The sequence below is a fragment of the Eumetopias jubatus genome, unplaced genomic scaffold (assembly GCF_037043125.1).
Source record: "Eumetopias jubatus isolate StellerSeaLion01/CBP00866 unplaced genomic scaffold, mEumJub1_p1.0 scaffold_13, whole genome shotgun sequence".
In the NCBI taxonomy this organism is placed as follows: Eukaryota; Metazoa; Chordata; class Mammalia; order Carnivora; family Otariidae; genus Eumetopias; species Eumetopias jubatus.
Window position 1 is genome coordinate 9242852 of NW_028274819.1, and position 27118 is coordinate 9269969.

Genomic DNA, 27118 nt, shown 5'->3' on the forward strand with positions numbered 1-27118 from the left:
CGCCACGCCGGATGTGACGTCACCCACTCCCGTGGTTCTCGGAACTAGGCGGAGGGACCGGAAATTAACCCGAGGGGCGGGGTGCAGACTGACCGGAAGTGGGCCCTGGCGGGCGCCGCGGAACCCGAGCTCGCGCGAGCCGGTGGAGCGGAGCGTGGGGAAGGCGGGACACGGGGCGGGGCCGCTGCAGGGGCGGGGTCTCCAGCCTGGCGGGTGGGGGGCGGGGACCCCCTAGTCCCCCCGAACCCCGCCTGCCCCGGCGGCGACACGGCCATGAAGCTGAAGCTGAAGAACGTGTTTCTCGCCTACTTCCTGGTGTCGATCGCCGGCCTCCTCTACGCGCTGGTGCAGCTCGGTGAGCGGGGCGGGGCGGGGGTGCGGCGGGCCAGCCCGAGGGCGCCCGCCGCCGTGCATCCCGCCCTGGGGATGAACCCCCGCGCAGACACCATTCAGCCGGCTCGGCCCTCCCACAGCCCTCTGCGGCCGCCGGCGCTCTCCCCTCTCTAGGATGCACCGCCGTTTCCCGCCGCACCTCGGATGAAATGCAGACTCTTTCCCAGAGTCCGCAAGGCCCCGCATGATCCTGTGGCCGTCAGCCTTTCCAACCCCATTCCCTTTCCCACTCGCTCGCTCTGCTCCGGCCGCACTGGCTGCATGACAGTTTCTCGAAAGCCCACGCTCATTGCTCTCTCAAGCTCTTAACCTCTTCCTTCTGGCTGCGGTGCTTTTCTCCCTGCTCTTCCTGGCCGCCGCTTTCTCATGCTTCAGGTCTCAGCTCAAATGTCACCGCCTCAGAGAGGCCTTCCCCGACCACCTTAGCTAGCGTAACTCTTCTTTTTCTGGATTCTCTTTTTTCTCTGTCTTACGTGTTTCCTTCGTGGCCCTTATCACAATTCGTAATGATTTTACTAATTTGTTTTTTTGCTCAGTGTCTGCCTCCGCCACTAAACTGAAAGCTCCATGAAGGCAGGGACCGTGTCTGCTTTGCTCCCTGCTGCATCCCCAGCACCTAAGGCTGTGCCTACCACGTGGAGCATTCAATAAATATTTATCCAATAACAGAATCAATGAATTTTATGAGTCTTTGGTCACACAGCCAAGGGAACAGATGGAACGTTGCCTCTTACACAGAGAGACAGGGCTTAGGGCTTGATCCTCAGGTATTTAAAAGACAGCCCTGTTTCAGAAGATCTAGTTGTTCTTTATGGCTCCAGAAGGCAACATTAGGATCAGCAGGTAGAAGGGATGGATGCAGATGATTAGCTCAATATCCGAGTGAAAGCTGTAACAGATGGAATTGATTGCAGTTGGAGGGGGCTGCTGATTGAGGCCAGGAGCTTCCCCCCACCCCCCAATCAGGGGTGTGGAAGAGGCTGTCCGGGAGGTTGTCAGGAGATTCCTGCACTGGCTAGGAGTTGAACAAGAAGGTTATGCCCCTTTGGGATGCTCAACATGCTGTGGTTCTCTGCCCCCATTCCTGCTTCCTGGGACCAGGTCAGCCATGTGACTGCCTCCCTCCCCTGCGCGCAGCCGCAGAGCAGCTTCGGCAGAAGGATCTGAGGATTTCCCAGCTGCAAGCCGATCTCCGCCGTCCACCCCCTGCCCCTGCCCAGCCCCCTGAACCTGAGGCCCTGCCTACTATCTATGTTGTTACCCCCACCTACGCCAGGTATGGGCTCTGGTGTATCCCAGAGGCCTGCATGGGCCAGGAGGTTGGGGTTGATGATGAGTTTGGGGAGGCACTGGGCCAGGTGATGTACCTCAAACTAGGGCACGCCAAATGACAGGATAAATGAACCACACCTCTCTTTCCTCAAAGATTTGTGGGAAAAGGGTTGTTTTTCTAGTAAAACAGGGGTATACTCTGAAATAGAATACACAGTTCCTAACAAATTTTAACATAGAACAATAAAGTTTCAAAGAAATGTTGAGCTTGCCCATGAGTTCACTCTCTCTCTCAGGGATCCTTTGGTGAGAAAGTTTGAGGATCCCTGACTAAATTGAAATAGGAAAGGGCTTGGCCTTACAGTCATACTAGGGTCTAGAAATAATTACACCAGCTATGATTTACAGTGTGTTTATTCTCTACCAGGCACTGTGCTAAGGGCTTTACTTTTTTTTTTATTGTAGTTTTTTTTTTTTTTTTTTTTGGGTACAAACCAACTGGGGAACATGGTTTTGGATCTATAGCTAAAGAGCCTTACAACACCTCCCTGGAATCAGGTGGCTGACCCATGTAGGCACAGGCAGCTCTAGACCCTGTCCCCTTCCACACACACGGCACCAGCCCTGGGGCAGACAGACCAAACTGCAGGAGAAAGAAGCCTAGAAGAGACTGGGCCACACCTTCCCAGTTTCTTGTCTAAACTCAGGCAAATCCTCCCCTGGAGAGGAATGAGGCAAAGGGCTCCTCTAAATCTCTCTACCTGGAAACCCAGAAAGAGGACCTGGCCCTCCTGGTATTTTAGAAAGTCATTATAATTTAATCTTTAAGACAACATTGTTGTAAAGTGCCGTTATTCTCATTTTCATAGCCAAGGAAACTGAGGCGTGGGGAGATCTGACCCATTTCCCCCAGTGTCTCACCTACTAAGTTACCAAGCTGGCATTCAAACCCAGATCTGTCTGATTCCAAAGCCTGTACCCTTAATTTGTAGTCTCCCACGGCCAGAGCCCTGAGGTTGAGGGGGCTGCCGGACATGGGCGGCAGGAACAGGGCAGGTGAGCACAGTGTGAAGTTGACAGACAAGAAGGGGAGTTTGGGTGTTGGTTGGGAAACACCATGGGGGTTACTGGAAGGGACCCAGGAGAAGCTACATGCAGGGGCCGGAGTGAGCAGATGGTGCCGACCCCTCGCCCTCCCCTCCATCTTTCCCCCTGCAGGCTGGTGCAGAAAGCGGAGCTGGTGCGGCTGTCCCAGACACTGAGCCTGGTGCCCCGGCTGCATTGGCTGCTGGTGGAGGATGCCGAGGGCCCCACCCCGCTGGTCTCCCGGCTGCTGGCTGCCTCGGGCCTCCTCTTCACACACCTGGCGGTCCTCACCCCCAAGGCCCAGCGGCTCAGGGAGGGTGAGCCCGGCTGGGTTCGGCCCCGTGGTGTAGAGCAACGGAACAGGGCCCTGGACTGGCTGCGGAGCGGAGGGGGCGCTGTGGGGGGAGAGAAGGACCCCCCTCCAGCCGGCTCGCGGGGGGTTGTGTACTTTGCAGATGATGACAACACCTACAGCCGGGAACTCTTTGAGGAGGTGAGCCGTGGTGTGGGGGGATGGGGAAAGAGGCAGGGGGGGCCAGCCTCGCCCCGGTTGCCTTGGTTACGGGTGGGAGGAGGGGGAGCAGTGGGGCAGAGTGGCCTCAGCGGCCCTTCCTGCTGCTCCCTTCCCCTGGGCCACCCCCTGTCTGTTTCTTCTCTCCTGACCTCTCTTAGATGCGCTGGACCCGTGGTGTCTCAGTGTGGCCCGTGGGGCTGGTGGGCGGCCTGCGATTTGAGGGCCCTCGGGTACAGGATGGCCGGGTTGTGGGCTTCCACACAGCATGGGAGCCCAGCAGGCCCTTCCCAGTGGATATGGCAGGATTTGCTGTTGCCCTGCCCTTGCTGTTGGCTAAGCCCAGTGCCCAGTTTGACGCCACTGCTCCCCGGGGCCACCTGGAGAGCAGTCTCCTGAGCCACCTCGTGGATCCCAAGGACCTGGAGCCACGGGCAGCTAACTGCACTCGGGTAAGGAGCTGGAGGTGGGCAGAAACCTGGATCTGGGATAGGGAATGGTGATGGGGGAAGCGGAGTAAGGCTTGGGGGAGGAGGATCAAAGGATGGGTGTTTGAACCAGGAGGGACCCTCCAGAGCTTGGACTCAACCTTGCTTACTCTCCTGTAGGGGAAGCTGGGAGCCAGGGAAGGAAAGAGGTCTCCTGGGCACCCACGTAGCGCAGAGGGGGTAAGGGGATGAGGCCCCGTTTGAAGGCACTAAAGGCCCCTGCCCTTCACACTTTGCGGCCAACGCTGCGTGTGTAGAGGGGGTGGGAGAATCCGTTCCACGCTGAGGGCCCCAGAAGCCTCATTACAGCTGGGTCCAGCTCTAACTGAAACGCTCCCGGGACAGGTTCTGGTGTGGCACACGCGGACAGAGAAGCCCAAGATGAAGCAGGAAGAGCAGCTACAGCGGCAGGGCCGAGGCTCAGACCCAGCCGTTGAGGTGTGATGGCAGCCCCACCCTGACTACCACCGCGCCAGGCACGAACCTGGGGGACTGGGCCCCTGGCCTGCCCAGGATGCAGTTTTCCAAATCCTGACCCCTCAGAGCCAGGGGCGGCCCCTCTGCCCCCTCAGCCCCAGGGCGTGGCCCAGCTGCTTCTCCCCTCCCCCAGCCTGCCATGTGGCACTGGCCCACGGGGGGGGGGGGGCGGGGGGACAAGCGGCCCTTGTGTTGAGCCAGGTTAGCCCCGTCTGGGGCGGAGCAGAAGGACAGACACTCAGGAGGGAGGGCTGCTGAGCAACTGGGTAACTTATTGGGGCTGGGCATGCACTGGGGGGCTGGAGGAGCTGGGCTGGACCCTCCCCACCTGAGCATGCGGACCCCCCGTCCTACCTCCAGAATAAAAGATCTCAAGCTGGAGGGGCCTCTGGTTTCCTTCCTTGCGCGTGTCTGGTTCTCGCGTTTGATCCTTACCAGAATCAACACCTAGGCGTCCTGGCTTCTCTATCAGACAGAAATCAGTTCTCCCAGGGCCCCCCACCCCCTGGAAGAGGAAGATCAGTGGCTTCAGTCCAAAAGCTTTATTGAGTCTGTGTGCCAGGACCAGTCTCCAGTCCTTCCCACATCACCTTCCCATCACCCTAGGTGCCTTCTGTTCCCCGGTGGCTCTTGGCCACAGGGCTAGGCCCTGGACACTGAGTTTTCTCGCCGCCGCCAGTCCAGCTCCGTGACTATCCTTAACCCCTCCTCTAATCCCAGGGACACCCCTCCCCGACCCGGAGCCTTGGTAAGGAGTTGTGAGGTTTTCGGTCTTGTCCATCCCTCCCCTTCCCCCCTCCCCCAGTCCCCACCAGAAGCTTCAGGCCACTAGGCCTCAGGTAGACCCTCCTTAGGAGGTGCCTCTTCTGGTGGGGCCTCCTCAGGGGCCGGCCTGTCAGCCACCCCTCCCTGTCGCCATGCTGTTTTCAGCATGTCCTTCAGCCCACTGGGAAAGAGATAGCCCTGGGTCTCTCCCTCCCCGTCGATGACTCCTCCAAGCCCCTCCAGTGCTGTCTGCAGGTACCGCAGGCCCAGGAGCACCAGAATCTGTGGGGAAGGCAGGGGGAAAGAGGTCAGGGAGGGTCAACTGCTCCTGGGGCCAGGGCTGGAGGCAGTGAGGGGGTCCAGATGGAGGGAGCCCTCAGACACTTTGCTAACTCACCTGCAGCAGGAAGGTGACAGCCAGCATGCTGCCCAGCATGCTCGCCAAGCCCTGCAGGTGCCCCAGCAGCACCCTGTGGCATCCTTGGGCCCAGAGGTTTAGGTTGGGCTGACGGGGATCGAAGAGAGGGTGGACGTGGGGCTCTGAGAGCCGGCTTTGCAGGCAAGGTCTGGCCGAGTGGGGGTTGCAGCAGGAGAAAGGGACACTATCGATCAGATATAGGCCTTCCACGTTGCTCTGGATCCGGCTGCAAAGGGAGGGGCAGGGATGTTAGGATGTCTGGAAATAGAGGCCTGGGGGAGAAGCTACGCGGCTCAGGAGTTGAGAAGGGAAACTTGAAAGACCTTTGCTGACGGGTTTACCGTGTGCGAGGCATGCATAATTCCTTTATCGTCACAATAAGTCTGTAAGCTAGGTCCTATTATATCCATTCTTCAGAGGAGGAAATGGGCCCAGAGCAGTTTGGTAACATGCCCTGGGTCACACACCTAATAAACGGCAGATCTGTAACTGCAACCAAGTCTCTCAGTCGCTACGCTCTATTTATTGCCTGTGGGGTGAGGTGGGTTTTAAGGGAGGAGGAGGCTAAGGAGGGGAAGGAGGCCAGGAGAAGTGGAGGGAGGGGAGAAACAAAACACTCACTCAACCACGTCCTGGTCATTGGGATCCAAGTAACGGCTGCTGACCCACTGGATCCCAAACCAGTCCTTGTACCCGTGGCGCCCGCAGCAGTGGTGCTTCAGCTGGAGCTCATCCAACAGCCGTTTGGCGTGACAGTGTCCGGGCACCTCTGTGTCTTTGTAGTGAGCCAAGGCAGTCCCCAGGCCCTCCTCCAGCCCGGTGTCCAGACTCCCAGGTAAAGCCAGGGCTAGCCCCAGGGCGAGGACCAGAAGACCCCCGCCCCCAGCGGTGCCAACCACCAGCAGTGGGCCCAGGACCTTTCGCCAGGGAGGGTATTGGGCCGCATCCAGGCTGGCCCTGCTGGCTCCCGCACCCACCAGCCCTGTGCCCAGAGCCACCGCACCGGCTGCCAGGGCAACGTGGGGCAGGGCAGCAAATGGGCAGGACGGAGCCAAGAAGGTGTGGAGGTGCCACAGCTGGGCCAGGAGGTGCCCGCTACAGAGGAGGGCGAGGCCTCCGGCCAGCGCCAGCAGCCAGGAGAGGAGCCAGAGGCCCTGTGCCAGACGGATGCGAGGCTGGAGGGGCAGCACCAGGGGCAACACCGGGGCCATCTCCCATCTCCGCCCAAGGGAAAGCAGAGCTGTCAGGGACGAGGGTTGGCCGCGGCACGACGCTGACTCAGCCCAGACCGGCTTGAGCTGGGCTAATGCCACCCTGACCCCAATACCCTGGGAATCCGCACCCCCCCCCCCCGCCAGTCTTAATAACCCGCTGCCCCGGCCCCTGCCAGCCCCAATTCGAGATGCCTTGGCCTTGCCCCTTAGGAAAAGCCCCGCCCCCGGGCAAGGGGCCCAGTTCGTGACCCCGCCCCTGCCCCCTCGCGGAAGTGGGGAGGGGCCGGTCGGCTCTGGCCCTAGGGGCTAGGGGCTGGGGGCACGGAGACCAGAGAGGACCCCAGGGAGTCCGGGGGCGGGGATTCCGGAAGGGCCTGGAGGGCGGAGGCCCGGAGGGGCCCGGGGGTCAGCGGGTTGGCCCTGCCTGGGTCCCGAGCGGCGGGGCCCGGACAGGGAGGGGTTACCAGGCGGCCCGGCCCCCCCCTCGTCCCGCCCCCCCTCCCGCGCTTCCTGGCGGCTCCGCGTCCGGCGCCTGTTTGTGCCGCGGCGCTGGGGCCCGGGACGGCCCCGCCACCCCACCCCCGGGAGCCGAGAGAGGCCCCGGGAGAGTCCGAGGCCCCGGCGGGCCCCGGAGCCTGCCGCCCCCGCCCCACAGCGCCCCCTCCAGGTCCTTTCCCCGCGCCCGACAGCGCCCCCGGGGGGTGGCACGGCACCCGTGCGCGCGCGCCCCGGGGTGCTTCCCCTTTCCCCTCTCCCTAGCCATGGCCCCGGCGGCTTAGAAGCCTCCTCCGCCGCCGCCGCTCGGAGCAAGCCGGGGGCCGGATGGACGGGGCCGGGGGGCCCGGTGAGTACGGGGCGGGGCGGGCGGCGTGCCCCTTCCCGGAGCGCCGGCCGGTCGGCCGCTGCCAGTGCCCGACGGCTGTCTGGTGGCGTCCCCGCGTGCTCCTCGGCCTCAGGGGCTCTGAGCATCCTCCACTGTTTCTCAGGTCGCTCTCCCTAGTTATTTGGATCTCCTACTGTCATTTCGAACTTCCTCAACGTCATCCACTCCCCATGTTACTCTGGGCCCCTCGATGTTTCTCTGTCCCCTGTGTTATTCTGGGCCTCTTCCCCTGGTTTTTCGGGTCGTTTTACTTCTGACCCGTTACCCTGGGACCTTCACTATGACTCCGTCTCCCCTGATACCCTGTCCGGTCATTCTCTATTTCTTCTCCTGGTCCTCTGAGCCCACAGATGACTGTAGTCTCGTGTCCCCCTCCTCTTTCGCTCCCCCTCCTCAGTTTCTCTGCCTTCCCGGGAGACCTGAGTCTGCTCTGCGGTGGGCGATCATCCTTCACCCGCACTGCGCCTCCCTCTGTGGTTCCCACGTTCCTGGGCGGTACTCCATATTTCCCCCCTGGTACTCCATGGTACTCCCTGCCTTTGCGGAGGCTGAGACAGCAGCAGGAAGGGAGCTCTGCCAGGCTCCTCGCCCGCCCTGCCAGAAGGAGGCCCTTGATCCTCTACCACCCGTCTCCTCCCCTCTGGGCCAGCCTCCAAGCCTGGGGCTGCTTGAAGGGGGTAGTCCTATTGGACAAATGCAAACTTGGCGGAAGACAATCCCCTCAACCCCTTTCTTCGGGGGTGGGCCCGTTCTGAGTGCTTCTTGCCCCTTTCCCAGGTGAGGCCCCTGCTCAGGAGGCCCTGCAGTCCTTGAGCCGGCGGCTTCAGGTGCAGGAGAAGGAGATGGAGCTGGTAAAGGCAGCCCTGGCAGAGGCCCTCCGCCTGCTGCGGCTGCACACGCCCCCCACCCCCCTGCAGGACCCTGGCACGCCCGCTATGCCACGGGACAGGTATGCCTGTTGTCACACACCCTCTTCCTCTTCCTTCCAGGGACCTCTTAGGGGCATCAGGTTGACTCACTGTCTCCCCAGCAGCCCTGCAGCGCCCCCAGGACTGCCACCCACATGTGGCCCCTCCTTGGTGAGCCGGGGCACCCAGACCGAGACAGAGGCAGAGACGGAGCCATCCGCTGGACCCCCTGGCCTGAGCAATGGGCCCCCAGCCCCCCAGGGGGGCAGCGAAGAGCCTGGTGGGACCCAGTCTGAAGGAGGGGGCAGCAGCAGCAGTGGCACTGGCTCCCCCGGCCCCCCGGGGGTCCTCAGGCTTGTGCAGCCCCCACAGCGTGCTGACACGTAAGTGTCCTGTGGCAGAGCCTGGCCGGGGGGTGGGGTGGGGTGGGGTGGGGTGGGGTTGGGGGGTGGAGGACTGGGGAGCACGAGCAGAGGGAATGATGTTTACCTGCTCACTATGCTCCTACCAGGCCACGGAGAAATTCTTCCTCCTCCTCATCCCCCTCAGAGCGGCCTCGGCAGAAACTCTCCCGGAAGGCAGCTTCCTCAGCCAACCTGCTGTTGCGGTCAGGGAGCACAGAGAGGTGGGCGAGGCTCCCCCCGCCCCCCTCCCCGCCCCACCCCAGGCACAGGCTCTTGACTTTCCACATCCCTCACCTCACTTCCCTGGGTGGGGTGGGGGGACCTCATTGCCCAACAGGAAGAAAGGAACAAGCACTCCTGGGGCGCCTGCTGTGTTCCCGGCTCTGTGCTAAACCCTCGACCTCCTCCACCTCATTCAGTTCCCACGACATCCTTGGGGGGTAGGTGGTCTCATGCGGTTCATTGTCCAGGTGAGGAAGCAGGCTCAGAGAGGGTAAGTCATTTGCCTGGGGTCACACAGCTAGAGCTAGGATTTGAACCCTACTCCTCCTGACTCTGGTTCTACCATTTCACCACGTACCTTCCAAGATTCTAAGAGGTGCCAAAAGCTCTCATGATTTTCATTTTCATGGATGGCTGTTTTCAGAGTTTTAGCTCTACCCCTCAGCTCGCCGCGCCCCCCCTCAACCCCTGCCCCAGTCTACCAGGCTTTATTTCTAGAGAGCAAGGGGAGATTCTGGTGGCTGAGTGTAGTTGTCTCGGAGTGCCTACGGGCCCCAGGACACCTGAGTGTTTATTCGAATTTTGTCCTTGATCTCCTTTATTTTTCTGAAGAGATGTTACTACCTTATAATCTAGGGACAGCTGTTTGTGGAATTCACCTATTGCTGTCCTCTGGCGAGATAAGGACTTTCTTGCTTACCTCCCAGATCCCTGAAAGGCAGGGCTGGTGTACATTCTGGATTCACTTTGGTCCCATTTTACAGATGGAGAAATGAAAAGGCCAGCCAGAAGCTGGTGGTCTAGAGGAAAGGGCCCCTCCTTGCCATGCCGCCCTGCCTCTCACCAGGCTTTAGGGCTTCGTGCCGTGAGCTCTGCCCCTTTAGCCTAAACCTTCTCATCTCTTACATGGGGCTGAAAGTCCCCATCTACCTGGGGCCCTGAATGCTCCGAATGCAGACTAAAAGCCAGCAGAGGTGACTGGGTCTCTAGAGGAACCTCCTTTCTTGTGTCCTGCCCTTTCCCACTTAGGTCTTGGGACCTGACCCCCTCCGTCTGCTTTTCTCTCTTCCCAACAGCCGTGGGGGGAAAGACCCCCTCTCCAGCCCCGGGGGTCCTGGGTCTCGGAGGAGCAACTATAATTTGGGTATGTACAGAGGAGTCTGGAAGAACTGGGATGACGGACTTGGGGTTTGGACTTGGACGGACTTGGGGACCTGTGAGGTGTGGTGGGTAGAGTTTTGCTCTGGCTTTCCTGAAAGGGAGGCTGCAGGGTGGTGGTTGACACCCCCCTTTTCTCTGTAGAAGGCATCTCAGTGAAGATGTTCCTTCGTGGCCGCCCCATTACCATGTACATCCCGTCTGGCATCCGCAGCCTTGAGGAGCTGCCCAGCGGCCCACCCCCGGAGACCCTCAGCCTTGACTGGGTGTATCCTGCCCCCTCCAGTCCCACGGGAGCCACGTTCCCCATCTTGGGAACCCCCCACCCCCTCTTTATGGTTTCCCCCTGAGTCTGCGGGATCAGGAAGCCCTCTGACCCCTCCCTTACCATCCTCTGCCGACGGTGCTGCCAGCCAGAAGCTCTTTCGTTGCTCCCTCTCTTCCTCATTCTGCCCTTGGTCTGACCCTTTCCTTGACCGGGATCCCCACTCCAGTTATGGGTACAGGGGTCGTGACTCCCGCTCTAATCTGTTTGTGCTGCGCTCTGGGGAGGTGGTCTACTTTATCGCCTGTGTGGTGGTGCTGTACCGGCCCGAGGGAGGCCCAGGGGGTCCTGGAGGTGGCGGCCAGAGACATTACCGGGGCCACACGGACTGCGTTCGCTGGTGAGGGGCCTGGGGCCTGGGGCCTGGGAGTGGGCAGCTCCTAGGCGTGGGGATGGTGGGCTTGGCAGGAACAGGGTCGGGGCGGGTGTGGAGAAGCAGGAGGGAAGCTGCCACCTTGCTGCTCTCCAAGCATGGAGAAAGTGTCCTGGGGGGTCATGAGAGACCGACCCCCTCCCCTAGAGCGTCTCCTCCCCTACTTAGCCTGGCCGTCCACCCCGATGGTGTTCGTGTAGCCTCAGGACAGACAGCTGGAGTGGATAAAGATGGAAAGGTAAGGCCAAAGTCAAACACCAGGCAGACAGGATGAAATTCCAGCCTGGCTTTCCTTCACGTCCCTGACCCCTTCTCTGACTCCACCAGCCCCTGCAGCCAGTGGTTCACGTCTGGGACTCAGAGACCCTGCTGAAGCTGCAGGAGATTGGACTGGGGGCCTTCGAGCGGGGTGTGGGAGCCCTGGCCTTTTCAGTGGCGGTGAGCTGGCCCTAAAGCCTCCCTAGAGCGCCCCCCCCCCCGCCATCTTCCTTGCCCAGGAACCTCCTTCTTGCACCTCACCAGGACGCCTCCGAAGTTCTGGCCTTCCTGAGCCCCGCCCAGCCGGTTTTCCTGAGAAAGGGACAGGTGTCCACTTCTGCCCACTCAACCCGCGATGGCAGCCCGTGCCTAATGACTGTGAGCCCACAGACCTCTAGGCCTCACTCAGCCCCTCCAATGTGTCCCCCGTTCTCAGGATCAGGGTGCTTTTCTTTGTGTGGTGGATGATTCCAATGAGCACATGCTGTCAGTGTGGGACTGTAGCCGAGGCACAAAGCTGGCTGAGATCAAGGTGAGGAGCGAGTCCCGGTGGCCTGGTGGGGCACTGAGGCTAGGGAGCTAAGAGCAGTGGAGTGCACAGCGAACTCCAGACTTCCCCATACCTTGACTTCATTTCTGGCTGGGTCACCTGGAGCGAGGCTCTTAGCCTCCCTGAGGCTGTGAAAGGGAGCTCTGGAAGTTCTGGCCTCCCGAGGGACCCATCGCGTGCTAGGCATTAGGGTGGGCCTGGCATCATGAGTGACTGGGAGGGGTGCTCTTAGGGGACCAGGGTCTGGGTCCAGAAGGAAGCCTTGTCCTGGGGTTTCGGGCCTTCAGCAGACCAGCTGTCAGGATGCACACTGAAGAGTCGCGTAAAGTGAGGGTGCTCAGGGCTTCGGGTGGCTGAATCTGGTTATCTTCCCTTCAGAGTACAAATGACTCAGTCTTGGCCGTTGGCTTCAGCCCTCGTGACAGCAGTTGCATTGTCACCAGCGGGAAATCCCACGTCCACTTCTGGAACTGGAGCGGAGGAGCAGGGCTTCCTGGGAACGGGACGCTCACCCGGAAACAGGGTGTCTTTGGGGTGAGGCGTGGATGGGTGCGGGGTGGTGCGGGAGGACAGGACAGAGGCGGGAGGATTGGTCCGAGTGCTGTAGACCCTACTACTCCCCACCCGGCGACGGTCCGTGACTTTCAGTCTTTGCCCTTCCCCCTGACCCCTGCTCTCCGCTTGACTCTCCCCCAGAAATACAAGAAACCCAAGTTTATCCCTTGCTTTGTGTTCCTCCGGGATGGAGACATTCTCACTGGGGATTCAGAGGGGAACATTCTCACCTGGGGGCGGAGCCTCTCAGATTCCAGGACCCCAGGCAGGGGTGGGGCCAAAGGTACGTGGTTGGGGGTGGTGGCTGCTGGGAAGTCTAGTACCCCAGAGGGTCTGTGGGAACAGAGAGGAGGATTTTCCTTTTTTTTTTTTTTTTTTTTATAACCGTGAGAGTTGATAGTTGTCTGTGGGCCCCAAGGAGGCCCTCTTAGAGGAGGGCCGTCTAGAAGGGTAGGGACACCACGGCAAAGGGGCAGGGCTGGGGCTTTGGAGTCTGCCAGATCCTGGGTTCACATTCCAGTTTTGCCGCTGCTTGTTTGGCCTTTAGGAAGTTATCTCACGTCTTTGGGCCTCGGTTGTCCGGTCTGTAAACTGGGTAAAAGAATAGCCGAGGATCAGAGACCGTATTCAGTAGGTACTCAATAGCTGGGAGTTATTACTCTGTTGCGACGGCCAGGGCTGCTCGAGTTCCCCACTTCCTGGCACCCCTACAGCATGAACCACTCATGTCTTCCAACAGAGACCTACGGGATTGTAGCCCAGGCCCACGCTCATGAAGGTTCCATCTTTGCCCTCTGTCTCCGGCGGGACGGGACTGTGCTGAGTGGTGGTGGACGGGACCGCCGGCTGGTCCAGTGGGGGCCGGGATTGGTGGCCCTCCAGGAGGCTGAGGTGAGGGCTAGGCTGGGGTCGGGGGGAGGGAGGAGGAAGAGGAATGGCCAGGGGGCCCCTGACTTCCCACCACCATCCCACAGATTCCTGAACACTTCGGGGCTGTGCGGGCCATTGCGGAGGGGCTGGGCTCCGAGCTGCTGGTGGGAACCACGAAGAATGCGTTGCTGAGGGGAGATCTGGCCCAGGGCTTCTCCCCTGTAATCCAGGTTGGGGGGCCGAGGGCTCCTGGGGTGGGGGAGGAGCTACTGAGGCGGGGCAGAGGTGACAGCCCACGCTCTGCTGCAGGGCCACACGGATGAGCTCTGGGGGCTCTGCACGCATCCCTTCCAGAACCGCTTCCTGACCTGTGGCCACGACCGGCAGCTCTGCCTGTGGGATGGGGAGGGCCATGCGCTGGCCTGGAGCATTGACCTCAAGGTAGAGCCCCGCGTCCCTGGCTCCCGAATGCCACGCCCACCATGGCTTCTGTGGCCGCCACTCCTTCCCCAGCATCCTTTTCCCTTCTCCCCGGAGGCCGCCAGTTTGTACTGGTATAGGCTATACGGGCTACTAAAATCTCCATCCTTCTGTGCAGATGCCTCCCGTGCCCCCTGAGCACTGCCCCTGAAGCCCCCGACCTCCCCTCGATCCAGCAACAAATGGTTACTCTCCAGCACAGCTTCCCAGCTCAGTTCTGGTTGTTAAATATTCTGAGTATCGCCTCATTTAGGCTCCAGTGACACCCTGCCTCCACCCCAGGTCTACTGTCCCTCTCCTCCCCGTCTCATCCTTGGGAGGAGAAGGCTTTGGTGTTACCAACATGACGAGGTGTCTATCCGGGAACCTTCACTAGAAAGGCATCTTCTTGAATTCACCTTCTCCCCCCTCCCAGGAGACTGGTCTCTGTGCTGACTTCCACCCCAGTGGGGCAGTTGTGGCCGTAGGACTGAACACAGGGAGGTGAGAGGAGCCAGGATTCCTGGGAGGGGAAAGCGGGAGGTATGGGAAGGGTTCCCCGGTTATGGGGGTGTGGGGGGGGGCAGGGAGGAGTGTGGCTGCTGCCTGCTCAGGAGCCCCAGCGGCACCTTCCCAGTGCCTTTCTCTGCAGCCCGGGCCTCCCCTGCTCTCCTGTGGCAACCATCATCACTCAACCACTCTCTCCTCCGGGCCCGGAGTGGAGGAGGTGGCAGCTTAGGATAGAGTAGCAGTGTGGATAGGAGGGGTATGGGAGAGACTAACAAGGGGAAGTGACAGGCTTACAACTCTATAAGGTCCTCCTACTCGGCCCTTGTACTCCTTTCTTAGAGGCATCTCGGCCCCTCAGCCTTTATTTCTCCTTAGCCCCTTCCGGTTTCCTAGCCTAAGAATGCAGTGAGGGGGGGCGGGGAGCACCTGGGCGGCTCAGTTGGTTAAGCGTCCGACTCTTGATTTCAGCTCAGGTCATGATCTCAAGGTAGTGAGATGGAGCCCTGCGTGTGCTCTATGCTAGGCATGGAGCCTGCTTAAGATTCTCTCTCTGCCTCTCCCCACTCTCCGTCTCTCTTTTTATTTTTATTTTTTATTTTTATTTTTTATTTATTTTTTTTAAAGATTTTATTTATTTATTCATGAGAGACAGAGAGAGAGAGGGAGAGAGAGAGAGAGAAGCAGAGGGAGAAGCAGGCTCCCAAGGAGCAGGGAGCCCGATGCGGGACTCGATCCCAGGACCCTGGGATCATGACCTGAGCCGAAGGCAGATGCTTAACCATCTGAGCCACCCAGGCGCCCTATTTTTATTTTTTAAATATTTTATTTACTTATTTCAGAAGAGAGAGAGTGAAAGCATGAGGAGCGGGAGGGGCAGAGGGAGAAGCGGGCCTCCCGCTGAGCACGGAGCCCGATGCCGATGCTGGGCTCGATCCCAGGCTCGATCCCAGGCTCGATCCCAGGCTCGATCCCAGGACCCTGGGATCAGGACCTGAGCCAAAGGCAGGGGCTCAACCGACTGAGCCACCCAGGCGCCCCAACCCTCTCTTTTTAAAAAAAAGAAAAGATGTGGGGCGCCTGGGTGGCTCAGTCGGTTGAGTGGCTGCCTTCGGCTCAGGTCATGATCCTGGGGTCCTGGGATCGAGCCCCACATCAGGCTCCCTGCTCAGCGGGGAGCCTGCTTCTCTCTCTCCCTCTGCCTGCCTCTCTGCCTGCTTGTGCTCTATCTCTCTGTCAGATGAATAAATAAAATCTTTTTTTAAAAAAAAAAAAAGATGCAGCGGCAACTTGTCTTCATCACAGCTGTTCTGCCAGTGTCTCTGAGACTCTCCAACTTGGCAACCTCCACCTTGCCCAGGACAGGTAACCTCACACCTGCTTTCCACCCCCTCCCTTCCAGGTGGCTGGTTTTGGACACAGAGACCCGTGAGATCGTGTCGGACATCACTGACGGCAATGAGCAGCTCTCAGTGGTCCGGTACAGCCCAGGTGGGAGCCTCCCCGACCCCGGACCCAGACCTGTCCCTGGCCCTTCCTTCTCTGAGTGACTGTCTTTGTAGATGGGTTGTACCTGGCCATCGGTTCCCATGACAACATGATCTACATCTATAGCGTTTCCAGTGATGGTGCCAAGTCCAGCCGCTTTGGCCGCTGTGTGGTGAGGAAGCTGGGGTGGAGGGTGGGGCATTGCCATAGCAGGTAAACTCCTTGAAGGGGTCTGATGCACTAAGGGAGATCTGGGGAGGGGAAACGGAAGCTACATTTTTAGTCTCTTGACCCTTGTTCCTAGGGTCACTCCAGCTTCATCACTCATCTTGACTGGTCCAAGGATGGGAGTTTCATCATGTCCAATTCCGGGGACTATGAGATCCTTTACTGTGAGTGAAAGTAGGGGAGAGCATGGGGAACGGGTAACCGGGTGGGTTTTATTTGTTTGAGGGGAGCTGCTGGTTGGGAGCGGTTGAAGGAGAGTATGTAGGGAACTCCAGGTGGAGGGGCTGTTACGTAGGGAGGGGGAGATGGGGTTGGAATTGTACACACAGGAGAAATACTGTGATTTGGGAAACCCCCACACAGTTTTACACCGTGTCTTTCCACGCGAGGACTTGAGGGAGTTGAAAAATGTACTAGGAAGAGGTTGTTTTGGACAAGGGTCTCAAGGGCAGGTGTGAAGGGATTGACTTATCTAGGGAGGAAGAACTGATGAGAAGCTGTTAGGAGAACTTCAGCAAGAATTCAGGAAGCACATGGGGCTGGGTTTTGTCCTGGGCTAAGGGCTGCCAGGGTGACCAGATCACATGCCACTACCTCAAGCTGGTCTTTCCAGCCTGCCCTTCCCGGTGTCTTCCCGACTGAGGGCAGGGTTTGAGCTGAGCTGGGTGGGCTCTCTCTCCCCAGGGGACGTGGTTGGAGGCTGCAAGCTCCTGAGGAATCGCTATGACAGCCGAGACCGGGAGTGGGCCACCTATACCTGCGTGCTAGGCTTCCACGTCTATGGTGAGCAGGGCCTTGGAACCTTGCGGGAGGGGTGGGGTGGGGTGGGATGGGGTGGGAGGCAAGGTGGAGCCCGCCCTGGGCTCGGAATGCAGAGCATGTGTGGAGGGGTGGCCGTCAAGGAACCGGCAGATCCAGCGGGGGAGGCCCCTCAGGCCCTGGGCTGTCGGGACTGGGAAGGATTGCCTGGAACGCGGCCGGTGGGTGGCCGCGGCTGCCTGAGCGTCGGAAACCGTGCGGCCCTGGGCCGTGGGTGGCCACGGGGAGGAGGCCGCACTGAGAACGGCCGCCGTGCTAGGCGTGTGGCCAGACGGCTCGGATGGCACCGACATCAACTCCCTGTGCCGCTCCCACAACGAACGCGTGGTGGCCGTGGCCGACGACTTCTGCAAAGTGCACCTGTTCCAGTACCCGTGCGCGCGTGCCAAGGTGAGGCCTCCCGGGGCCTCTGGGGGCCGGGCGGGCCGGGGGCTCCGCGGCCGCCGCAACTCGGTCTTCCTTCCCGTCCAGGCGCCGAGCCTCGTGTACGGCGGCCACGGCAGCCACGTGACCAGCGTCCGGTTCACGCACGACGACTCGCACCTCATCTCGCTGGGCGGCAAGGACGCCAGCATCTTCCAGTGGCGAGTGCTGGGCGCTGGGGGCGCGGGGCCGGCGCCCGCCACGCCCTCTCGAACCCCCTCCCTGTCCCCCGCCTCCTCTCTCGACGTCTGACCGCTGCGGGAGGGGACCCACCGGCCCTGCGGCGCGGCTCCGCCCCACCCGAAGCCCCCAGGACCAGGGGCCGACCTTTCCTGGACTTCGAGACATTCCCGATCGCGCGTTTCCCTGGAGGGGGCGAATGGCACCCCCGCACACACTGTAGAGACCCGCTGGCTGAGCCGGGCCGACCCAGCCTGGGCCCTGACTCCCGCCGCCTGCTGAGGGGCAATAAACCAAAAGCAAAGTCGCCTCCCAGTCCTTTTGTGGGGCGCGGCTGGGCGCCTCCGGGGCCCTGTGGGGGTGGCGATGAAGAAAAAGAGGAGTTTGGAAAGGGTAGGGGAGCGTAGGCCACTCATGCAAATAACAGTTAAAGCCGCTTGCAAATAACCCGGCCGAGCGCAAAGGCGCGCGAGTCTTTCGGGGCCGCAGGAGGAGCTGCAGGCCTCCGGCGAGGAGAGGGTTAAGCCCAACTCTTCTCCCGCCCTCGGAGGAGGGGCCGAGCTGCAACGGAAATAACCGAGCGCCGGGCCGCGGTTGGCCGGAGGGAGCCGAATCTCTTCCGGAAGTAGCCGATCTCTGGGGTCTCGCTCTCCGACCTGAGCCGAGAGCCGGGCCTTGTTCTCCGGATCGGCCGAAGGTGTTCCGGAAGGAGGCGAACCCCGAGGCGGGCAGGGCAAGCCTTCCCGGCGGCCGGCAGAGCCCAACGTCTGGTGGGGCTCGGCGAGCGGCGGGGGGGGGGGGGCGGGGAGCCGGAGCTTGGCTCCGGTCCGGCGGGAACCGAGCTCGTTCCGGAAGAGGCCGAGCGGACCGGCGCTGGCCTCGGCGTCCCGGGCGTGAGGTGGTAGCGGCGGCGGCGACGCGCGGGCCGGGATGAACCGCGACGGCTGAGGCAGCGGAGGTGCCGGCTGCGCGGGCCCGACCGAGACTTCCGCGAAGCGCCAGCTCCGCGCTTGGGGCTTCGCTTCGAGCCGAGCCCTGCCCCCGCGAGCCTCCCGGACCCCTTTGTGCGGCCGGAGGCGGCGGCGGGAACGGCCATGGCGGCCAACATGTACCGGGTGGGGGGTGAGTACCGGGCGCAGGGGCTGCGGGATCTGGGGCGGGAGAGGTCGGGGTCCGGGGCCGGAGAGGCTCGGCACCCGGCAGCGCGGGGAGCCGCGCCTGGGGCGGCGTGGTCCCGAGCGCGGACCGGAACCGGAACCGGGAACACGGGGAGCGAGGGTGCGGGGAAGGCGCCGCGGCCCCGGGAGAGGCTGCGGGCAGCCCCGACGGCACTCTCAGGGTTGCCTCGGGGGCCCCTGGGTCGGCGAGTGGGGCCTGGGAAAGTGGTTCGGAGGGAACTGACAGGGCAGGCAGGGGGCGCGGGGGGCCGAGGCGACCGCTCTGCCACCTGAGCGGGAGCCGACGGGAGGTTTCCTCTCCCCCCCTCCCCGGGCGTCATTGTGCGCCTGGGTTCTAAAAGGTGAGGGCCCCTGCGCTGGAGTCAACAACTGCTCGCTCGGCCGAGACTGGGGTGCAACTCCACCAATGAGTTGTGGGGACTGTAGGGGGACCCCCTGCTTCTCGTCTCTTCCCTAAGGCTCACTTTTGAGTGAAGGATTTGATAAAAGAACTAGGTGGTCAGGGGTGGTGGTGGGGGAAACCCCTTGTTTTCTCGCAGTCTCCCCTCTTCCACATTTCTGCGTCCTCTCTACCTGGACCCTTACCCTTTTCGTCCTTGCGGGCCTGCTTTTCTCTCCTACCCTGGTGCTCAGGCTTTCCCATCACCTCTGATCTTACTGACGCTTCCCCACCTCCTCCTACAGATTACGTCTATTTTGAAAATTCTTCTAGCAATCCTTACCTGGTTAGACGGATTGAGGAGCTCAACAAGGTGAGTGGAGCAGAGTCCCACCCCTGTCCTGCCCTGCCTCCCCGGGGGGGGGGGGTGTCTTTTTTTCTTCTGAGGTCACTAACTTCAGGTGGAAGCCATTGGGGTGGGGGTGGGGAACCAACCCTATCCTAACTGCCCATTCATATTCATTCATTCATTCATTGGATGTATTCAGGAAAGGCTTTTGAGAGTTGAGTGGGAGCTTTCCTGGTCTATCTCTTGGGGGTTAAGGAAAGGGACAGTCTGGGGAAAAAAAAGTTTGGAAGTCTGTCCTTAAGTGGAAGTCTCTTTATCCATAATTTCTTGGGTTTTTCTACTTACACCTCTTAGAACCTTATTCACTGTTGTTAGTTTCTCCTTTATATGTTTCCACCTTTAAATGACCAATTTTAACTGCCATTTTTTATCCCCTTAGACTGCAAATGGAAACGTGGAGGCAAAGGTTGTGTGCCTTTTCCGGCGAAGGGACATTTCTAGTAGCCTCAACAGCCTGGCTGATAGCAATGCCAGTGAGTGTCTTCGCACCCCCACCTCACCCCCACCCCCCCCCGACTCCCCCTCCCCATGATCTGAGGACGGGGCATGTCCCTGCAGGTGTTTCCCCTGGTAGCATGCCCAAAGCAGGGGTGTGAGTTTGGGGGTGGGAAATGCCTGGTCTGTGGAGGGAGGCCTGTTTTTACACGTTGGGGTTGGAAGCAGGGTGGAGAGACCAAGATAAGGAAAGCCAGAAAATGGCCTGTGTGTGACTGTGTGTATCTGAATGATGGGTGTAAAAGAGATGATAGTATTCAAATAGGGGATGAGGAAGGGGTTTAGAGAAGCAAGACCCTTGGGGCACAGTTTTGGGTACATTGAGACAATGCGTGGTGACTGTAAAGGTAAAGGTTGAAGAGGAAGAGCTTGTACTTAGAAGCCTGCGTAACAGGGAAGCCGCCTAATTTTGTGATCACAAGGTAGTGAGAATACATTGAAGGGAGAGAATAGGCAGTTAGGGAAGTTTTCTTGCCCTTTTTCCTCTTTCTCACCTGTTCTGTTTTCTCACTGCTCCATTTTACCTCTTTCCTTTTTGTTCTATCTTCCTTTTTATGCCTTCATATTCCTTTAAAAAACATATTTCCTTCAGTTTTCCTTTGTTTCTTTTTCCTTTCCTGCTTTGGCTTTCTTTCCTCTTCCTCTTGTTTCTCCTTCTGAGATTATTTTCCTTCTTTCAGGCGGCTTTGGGCATGAAGGGGTTAAGGAGGAGCTAGGCCTACCAACCAAGTTCTCTGGTCCTCTGGGGTTTCCAGCCCCGTCTGGCAGGGGCTGACCTTGGCCTTGTCCAATCAGAAGGGGTGGGGGGGTGTGGTTCCCCCCCTTGCCTTAGCACAGGGTTTCCGGAGCGCACAGGCGAGGGGTGGAGCCTGTGGCACCCCCACCTCCCCCCCCCTTCTCCCTGAGGTTGGGAACAATGCACCAATGAGCCTGGGCCCGTGGCTGTCCTGCCCCCTCCCTCTTTGGTTGGCCCCCGGCCAAGTTAACCCTTTCCACCAAGGTTTCAGGGCAAAGTTGCAGTGCCTGGGGAAGAAGGTATTGGCACTGGCTTGAGAGGTACTGTCCTTGGAAGCCCCATAAACAAACTATCATTAGCCAAGTGGACAGTGAAGGGTAGTTAGGGTTGCATTTTGTTTTAAGAGCAAAGAGACTCCTGAAATCTGAAAAGAAGAACTGGTAAACACAACCTTGTGTGATGATTTTTCACCTTATTGGGTTTCTGGACCTCAGGCTGGTTTAGCAAGAGAGACGAGTGTAATATTCTTGCCGGGCCTAACGTAGGCAGATTTGTGCTTTATGAGTGGCGTCTGAGCATTGGCACCTGGGCTTGGGATGGGTATCTGTGGCATCCTTTCTACTCTCAGCAGCTATTCCCAAGGCATTAGCGATGGGGAGTTGGGAGCACTATAATGGGGAAGAGGGCTAAGCGGGAAAGCTGGTGGGCTAAGGGTATGAGAGGCAGATGCCCGGGGAATGTGAAGAAGCCAGCTGGAATGGGAAGTGTTTTCCCTGGGTTAGAGTTTCCAAGGTGGCTTCTTTCTGAATTAGTTTCTGACTTGGCTTCTTTCTCCTTCATCTCCCAGGGGAGTTTGAGGAGGAATCAAAGCAGCCCGGGGTGTCGGAGCAGCAGCGACATCAGCTGAAGCACCGGGAGCTTTTTCTTTCTCGGCAGTTTGAATCATTACCAGCCACCCACATACGGTATAGGACAGTCCGGGCCACTGTGGCCTGCATGCACTTCTTTAGAAGCTGGAGAGGAGGGGGTGGTGTATTGGAGATGCTGTGGCCGGGGAATGAGGAGCTCACCCAGGGTTTTTGGACCTCTCTTCTGTAGGGGGAAATGCAGTGTGACCCTCTTGAATGAGACTGACATCTTGAGCCAGTACTTGGAAAAGGAGGTGAGAAAGAGGTGCTGGGAGAAGGAGCAGGGTGGGTATGCCCCGAGAGGAGGCCAGAGGAAAGTAGAACTGTGATGAGGTATAGGTTGACAGACTGCCTGTCTTGGGAACTCTGGATCCTCCCCACTGCCCCCTGCCTCTGAGGACTGCTGCCTGCTTACCTTTTCTTCCCATCTCCAGGACTGTTTTTTTTACTCACTGGTGTTTGACCCTGTGCAGAAGACACTTCTAGCTGATCAGGGGGAGATCAGAGTTGGTTGCAAATACCAAGCTGAGATCCCAGATCGCCTGGCAGAGGGTAAGCAGCAGGACAGACTGTATGGCTACCGGGTCATTGAACATGGTAGTGTCTGTGAATGGTGTGCCATGGAGTTGCACGTTGCACAGTCTTCATGGCTCTGTGCTGCCACCCTGATGGGATGGGACCCTGGGAGCCTGAGAGGGGCAAATGAGCACAGTTGGGAAGAGAAGTCTGAGAGTTGAGATGGCTGATGGAGTCCAGGCAGGAGACAAGGAGGAACGAGGTGCTGTTGTGAGTGTCAAGACACTTACCCTCCTTTCCCTGTCCCTGATGTTGCCATCGCCCTGTTCCCCAGGAGAATCTGATAATCGGAACCAACAGAAGATGGAGATGAAGGTCTGGGACCCAGACAACCCTCTCACAGACCGGCAGATTGATCAGTTTCTCGTGGTGGCCCGGTGAGGGGTGGGTGGATGGGGAAGATGGGCTGGGGGCGGTGTGGACATCTTGCACCGAATTCTCAGAGGTGGACTCGATTTTTTTTTTTTTTTTTTTTGGGCATGGGTGTTTTCCTTATTTGGCTTAGTTCCTCAGCCCACTCATGCCTTCTTCTTTCCCTCTTGACTTCTCAATCTCTCCCTCAGAGCTGTGGGCACCTTTGCAAGAGCCCTAGATTGCAGCAGCTCCATTCGGCAGCCAAGCCTGCACATGAGCGCAGCCGCCGCCTCCCGAGATATCACCCTGGTAAGCAGAGGCGGCTGGGCAGTCGGACAGGCTGGGCTCTGTGGGGACCTGCAGAGCCCGGAGACAGCAGAGGAGAAGGGTCTCTGAGAGTGTGGTGCGGAGGGGCTCGGGCCATCAGCGTTGTTTCCTACCTTTTTCCTGTAGTTCCATGCCATGGATACGCTGCAGAGGAATGGCTATGACTTGGCTAAAGCCATGTCGACCCTGGTGCCCCAGGGGGGCCCGGTGCTATGTCGGGATGAGATGGAGGAGTGGTCTGCCTCAGAGGCCATGCTGTTTGAGGAGGCCCTGGAGAAGTATGGGAAGGATTTCAATGATATTCGCCAGGACTTTGTAAGTGGATGGGGCTGGGAGGAGAGGTGGAAGAGTTGACAGGTGAGGGAACCAGGACCTGGGGTCAGATGCCAGTTCTGCTTTCTTTCCTCTGCCTCCTTAGCTGCCTTGGAAGTCACTCGCCAGCATAGTCCAGTTTTATTACATGTGGAAAACCACAGACCGCTATATTCAGCAGGTACGGGCTGGGCTGGGAAGGCTGGACCAGGGGCCTCCTGCTCACCTCTGCTTTTGGGAGTTGATGACATCCTCCTGCGGAGATGCTTTGATCCTTCTCTTTTTCTTTTTTCCCTTCTGCAGAAAAGATTGAAAGCTGCTGAAGCAGACAGCAAACTAAAACAAGTCTATATCCCTACCTAGTAAGTGTGGTAGGTGGGGGAGGCTGGCGTGTTTTCTTTTTTTTCCCTTCTCCCCCAACTCATGCTTTTCTCAGTGATTGGCAGTGGGCAGGAGTCAGGGTCAAAGAGTCAAATGATGATAGAGACGAGGTGGAAATGGGATTCTCTTCCTTGACCAGTTCCTGGTTTCTCCCCACACTGTTCCCATTAGTACTAAGCCAAATCCTAACCAGATCATCTCTGTGGGCTCGAAACCTGGCATGAACGGGGCTGGATTCCAGAAGGGCCTGACTTGCGAGAGCTGCCACAGTGAGTTCCAGGGAAGGATAGGGATGTTGGGGGTGGGAGAGGTCTTCTCTGGCCCAAGGACCTGAGGGGCTCAGGTGGCGTATTTTTCCCAAACCTCCCCCCTTCTCTCCATGCTCCTGCAGCCACACAGTCTGCTCAGTGGTATGCCTGGGGCCCACCCAACATGCAGTGCCGCCTCTGTGCTTCCTGTTGGATCTACTGGAAGAAGTATGGGGGACTGAAGACCCCGACCCAGCTTGAGGGGGCTGCTCGGGGCACAACAGTAAGGACTGACGGGGAATAGGTAGGGGAGAGCAGTAGGCATAGTGATGTGAGCTTTGGGTGAAGGCACGAATACCCAACCCCTTAAATGGTGATGGATGGGTGATGGTGTGATGTGTATGTGGGTGGGGAGGGGCTGCTCGATGATGGTTGGAGAGACAGGTAGGCCGGGATGGCAGTAAAGAGATCAGGCAGGAATAAATTGCTTTTTGCAGAGAATGGAAGAAAGGAGAGCCTCAGTGCCCCATCTGGGTTCTCCCTTTTTCCCATGTCTTTCTTCCAGGAGCCACACTCGAGGGGTCATTTGTCTAGACCTGAAGCCCAAAGTCTCTCCCCCTATACGACCAGCGCCAACCGGGCCAAGCTGCTGGCTAAGAACAGGCAAACATTCCTGCTCCAGACCACAAAGCTGACCCGTCTGGCCAGACGCATGTGCAGGGACCTGTTACAGCCGAGGAGGGCTGCCCGACGACCCTATGCCCCTATCAATGCCAATGCCATCAAGGCGGAGTGTAAGGGCAGGAGTGGTGGGGCTAGTGGCAGGTCGGGATGCTCTGGCCAGAAAGCGGAGCAGAGACCAGTGTTTCTCTGGATGTTTAATGACAGCAGGGATAGCAGGCCACAGCGCTTGGGTAGGAGAGTAGATGTGTCTCCTGGCCGTAGGAGAGGCCTGAATAGCGAAGCCCCTTCAAGAGCCGCCTTCTTTGTTCTCTAGGCTCCATTCGACTTCCTAAGGCTGCGAAGACTCCATTGAAGATTCACCCTCTGGTGCGGCTGCCGCTGGCAACCATCGTCAAAGATCTGGGTAGGGGATGGAACCCGTTAGGCGGTGTCAGGTTCTCTGTCATCCTTTCACTGTCAAAGTCCAAAGAGATTTAGTCTAACAGCCTGTACTTTTGTACGTGAATAACGGTTCTCATAAGCTGTCCGTAGTGAATGCTAAGGTCACACTCATGCTAATTGCTTGCCAGACCCCTCCCCCCATCACTGCTTTTGGGGATGCCCAGGGAAAGAAACTACATAGAGAAGAGAAAGCATGAAAGTTCTCTGAGTTTTCTCTTACATTTTTCATGGCAGTGGCCCAGGCGCCTCTGAAACCAAAAACACCTCGGGGTACCAAGACACCGATCAACAGAAACCAGCTGACCCAGAACCGGGGTCTGGGGGGCATTATGGTGAAACGGGCCTATGAAACTGTGAGTTGACAGCTGGAGTGGGCCAGGCTGATTGGGTGGGCTTTTATTTCTGATTGGAATCTGTGAGTCCTCTCTCATTGTGCTGCCCACCCCCCCCCCCCCAGATGGCAGGAGCAGGGGTTCCCTTCTCTGCCAATGGAAGGCCTCTGGCCTCAGGGATTCGTTCAAGCTCACAGCCAGCAGCCAAGCGTCAGAAACTAAACCCAGCTGATGCCCCCAATCCTGTGGTGTTTGTGGCCACAAAGGATACCAGGTAGGGAGGCCACCATGGGAGGGGCTGAGAGCTTGACAACCCAGATTGGTGGGTAAGGATAATAGCAGTTCTGAGCAAGACCGCCTCCAGCAAGACTGGGTGCAGGATGGGGATGTCAGGAAAGAATGGGCCGGAAGGCAGAACTGGAATGTGAAATGTGGGGTTTCACCTCGAGAGTCTTCGTTTTTTTATTCCATTCTTCTTTCCTGGCCAGGGCCCTGCGGAAGGCTCTGACCCATCTGGAAATGCGGCGAGCTGCCCGCCGGCCCAACTTGCCCCTGAAGGTGAAGCCACCACTGATTGCAGTGCGGCCCCCAGTCCCACTGTCTGCACCCTCACATCCTGCCAGCACCAATGAGCCCATTGTCCTGGAGGATTGAGCATCTGTGGGGGAAGGGAGGTGGGCTGAAAGCTAGAGGGTGGGTGCCCAGGGCATCCAACCTCCCTTCCCTCTAATATCAAAGGGAATGAGGAGTGAGGGAGGGAGGGAGCAAGTGAGTGTGTCTTTGGAGGGGTTGGGCGCCCTCTGGTGTTACCACTTGGAGGCTTGTCCCTTTCGCACGCTTCTCCACACCTGGTGGTGGAGGGCACACTGCAGGAACTTGACCCATTGTGGGAACCTAGCCTGTTTTGGGGGGTAGGACCCACAGTTGTCTTGGACAGTTTTGGGGGGAGGGTTTTTTAGTTTTTTAAAAATTTTGCCTCCCTTTGTGAAAGGGGATGGGGGAGGGGAAGAGTAAATCCATAGGAGGTGGTGGTTGGGGGAGGGGGGCGTGCACTGCCATGACTGCCATGTCTATCTTTTTTTTTTTTTCTAATGGGGGTTTCTCTTCCTGTCCGGTGTCCGGACTTTCCTAATTGGAGTTGGAGGCCCCTAAGCTGGCATCAACCCCAGCCCATGCTCTCTCTTTTCCTTCCCTCCCTGTGCCCCCTCCGCCTTTTGTACGCCAATTCTCAGAAATAAAGATCTTTTGTCCGTTTTTTTAACCTCGGATTCTGTAATTGGTTCTTATAGTAACAAATAAAAAGCTGTTTTCTTCAGCTTCTCCCGGCTCAGCTATTCTCTGCCATGGGGGTGTGGGGGTGGGGGTGGGGGTAGTGGGGAGAGTGGTGTCTTAATTGGGAAAATAAAGGACAAAGGATAATAAAGGAGATACAGATGGGACTTGCCCTGGGAACGGCTTTAGGAGAGAGGCAGCATGGACAGGCGGCCTGTTCAGCTAGCTTTCTGCCGGGGCCCAAACTGCTCCCCAGATCCCTGTGGTGCTGGAACCCAAGCTCCTCTAGATACATACAGATTCATTCAGAACAGTTGGAACGAGAGGACTGTGGGTGGTTGGCTTCCACAGGAAGGGAGGGAGGTGTGAAGGTGCTTTTCCTTTTATTTCCCAACCCTTACCTCTCAGGAAATTCTGGGAGTTGCTAGAGGCCAGGGCAAGATGTAACCTACCTTGGGGATACTGCAGTCTCTTGCCACCCAGCTTTGTGGTATATTTGCACAGATTGCTGCTCAAGGATTCCTAAGACCAGCCTCAGCGCCTGCCTTGATATCCAGACCCGCTCTAGAACTGTCTCCTGCTTTCTTGGGTTTGGGAAACGGAAGCCTGGGCAGGGCCCAACAGGAGGAGCACCCTTGAAGAATGTACAGGAAGTTAGGCCTACTATGTGTTCCTTCTGTACTTCCTTACAGATAGGGGAACAGCCTCAGCCGTTGGGACTTGCTTAAGGTTACAGACCTTCAGATGTCTGCCTCAGGTCCAGTGTGCTTTTCATAGTCCAAAGCTGCGGGCCAATAACTACAGCAGGAGCTTCTTAGCCCGTCTGAGAGTTATCTCCATTTCCTGTTCTCT

The 27118-nt window shown here is 58.6% G+C and overlaps 4 protein-coding genes across 7 annotated transcripts; 3 read left to right on the forward strand and 1 right to left on the reverse strand.

Annotated features, from left to right (window-relative positions):
- Positions 1-100: 100 nt before the first annotated feature.
- On the forward strand, positions 101-4608 carry B3GAT3 (beta-1,3-glucuronyltransferase 3). Its single transcript, XM_028118408.2, has 5 exons — positions 101-355; positions 1495-1669; positions 2884-3244; positions 3424-3714; positions 4096-4608. The coding sequence occupies exons 1-5, from the start codon at positions 274-276 to the stop codon at positions 4192-4194; spliced, it is 1008 nt and encodes a 335-aa protein (XP_027974209.1). The 5' UTR covers positions 101-273; the 3' UTR covers positions 4195-4608.
- A 146-nt stretch (positions 4609-4754) lies between these two features.
- ROM1 (retinal outer segment membrane protein 1) lies at positions 4755-6749 on the reverse strand. The gene is made up of 3 exons (XM_028117884.2): positions 6032-6749; positions 5390-5636; positions 4755-5274 (listed from the first exon to the last, which is right to left on the reverse strand). Exons 1-3 carry the CDS (start codon positions 6619-6621, stop codon positions 5056-5058), a joined length of 1056 nt encoding a protein of 351 aa, XP_027973685.1. The 5' UTR covers positions 6622-6749; the 3' UTR covers positions 4755-5055.
- A 616-nt stretch (positions 6750-7365) lies between these two features.
- Positions 7366-17656, forward strand: EML3 (EMAP like 3). Of its 4 annotated transcripts, none has more exons than XM_028117880.2 (22): positions 7366-7468; positions 8285-8456; positions 8538-8798; positions 8927-9040; positions 10118-10185; positions 10344-10467; positions 10694-10864; positions 11066-11135; positions 11225-11335; positions 11592-11687; positions 12084-12239; positions 12402-12543; positions 13000-13151; positions 13235-13360; positions 13440-13571; positions 14026-14093; positions 15499-15587; positions 15659-15756; positions 15889-15976; positions 16497-16595; positions 16891-17021; positions 17103-17391. In XM_028117880.2, the coding sequence occupies exons 1-22, from the start codon at positions 7447-7449 to the stop codon at positions 17304-17306; spliced, it is 2694 nt and encodes an 897-aa protein (XP_027973681.1). In that variant the 5' UTR covers positions 7366-7446; the 3' UTR covers positions 17307-17391. The 4 variants fall into 4 exon arrangements, with proteins under 4 accessions (XP_027973681.1, XP_027973683.1, XP_027973682.1 ...); XM_028117882.2 differs by having other exon boundaries at positions 10347-10467; XM_028117881.2 differs by having other exon boundaries at positions 8541-8798.
- Positions 17657-18037: 381 nt separating this feature from the next.
- Positions 18038-26309, forward strand: MTA2 (metastasis associated 1 family member 2). Its single transcript, XM_028117885.2, has 18 exons — positions 18038-18356; positions 19097-19164; positions 19580-19673; positions 21279-21396; positions 21530-21593; positions 21774-21891; positions 22190-22292; positions 22479-22578; positions 22723-22911; positions 23015-23089; positions 23212-23270; positions 23461-23558; positions 23681-23820; positions 24103-24331; positions 24535-24624; positions 24897-25015; positions 25120-25268; positions 25483-26309. Exons 1-18 carry the CDS (start codon positions 18329-18331, stop codon positions 25646-25648), a joined length of 2007 nt encoding a protein of 668 aa, XP_027973686.1. The 5' UTR covers positions 18038-18328; the 3' UTR covers positions 25649-26309.
- Positions 26310-27118: the final 809 nt, after the last annotated feature.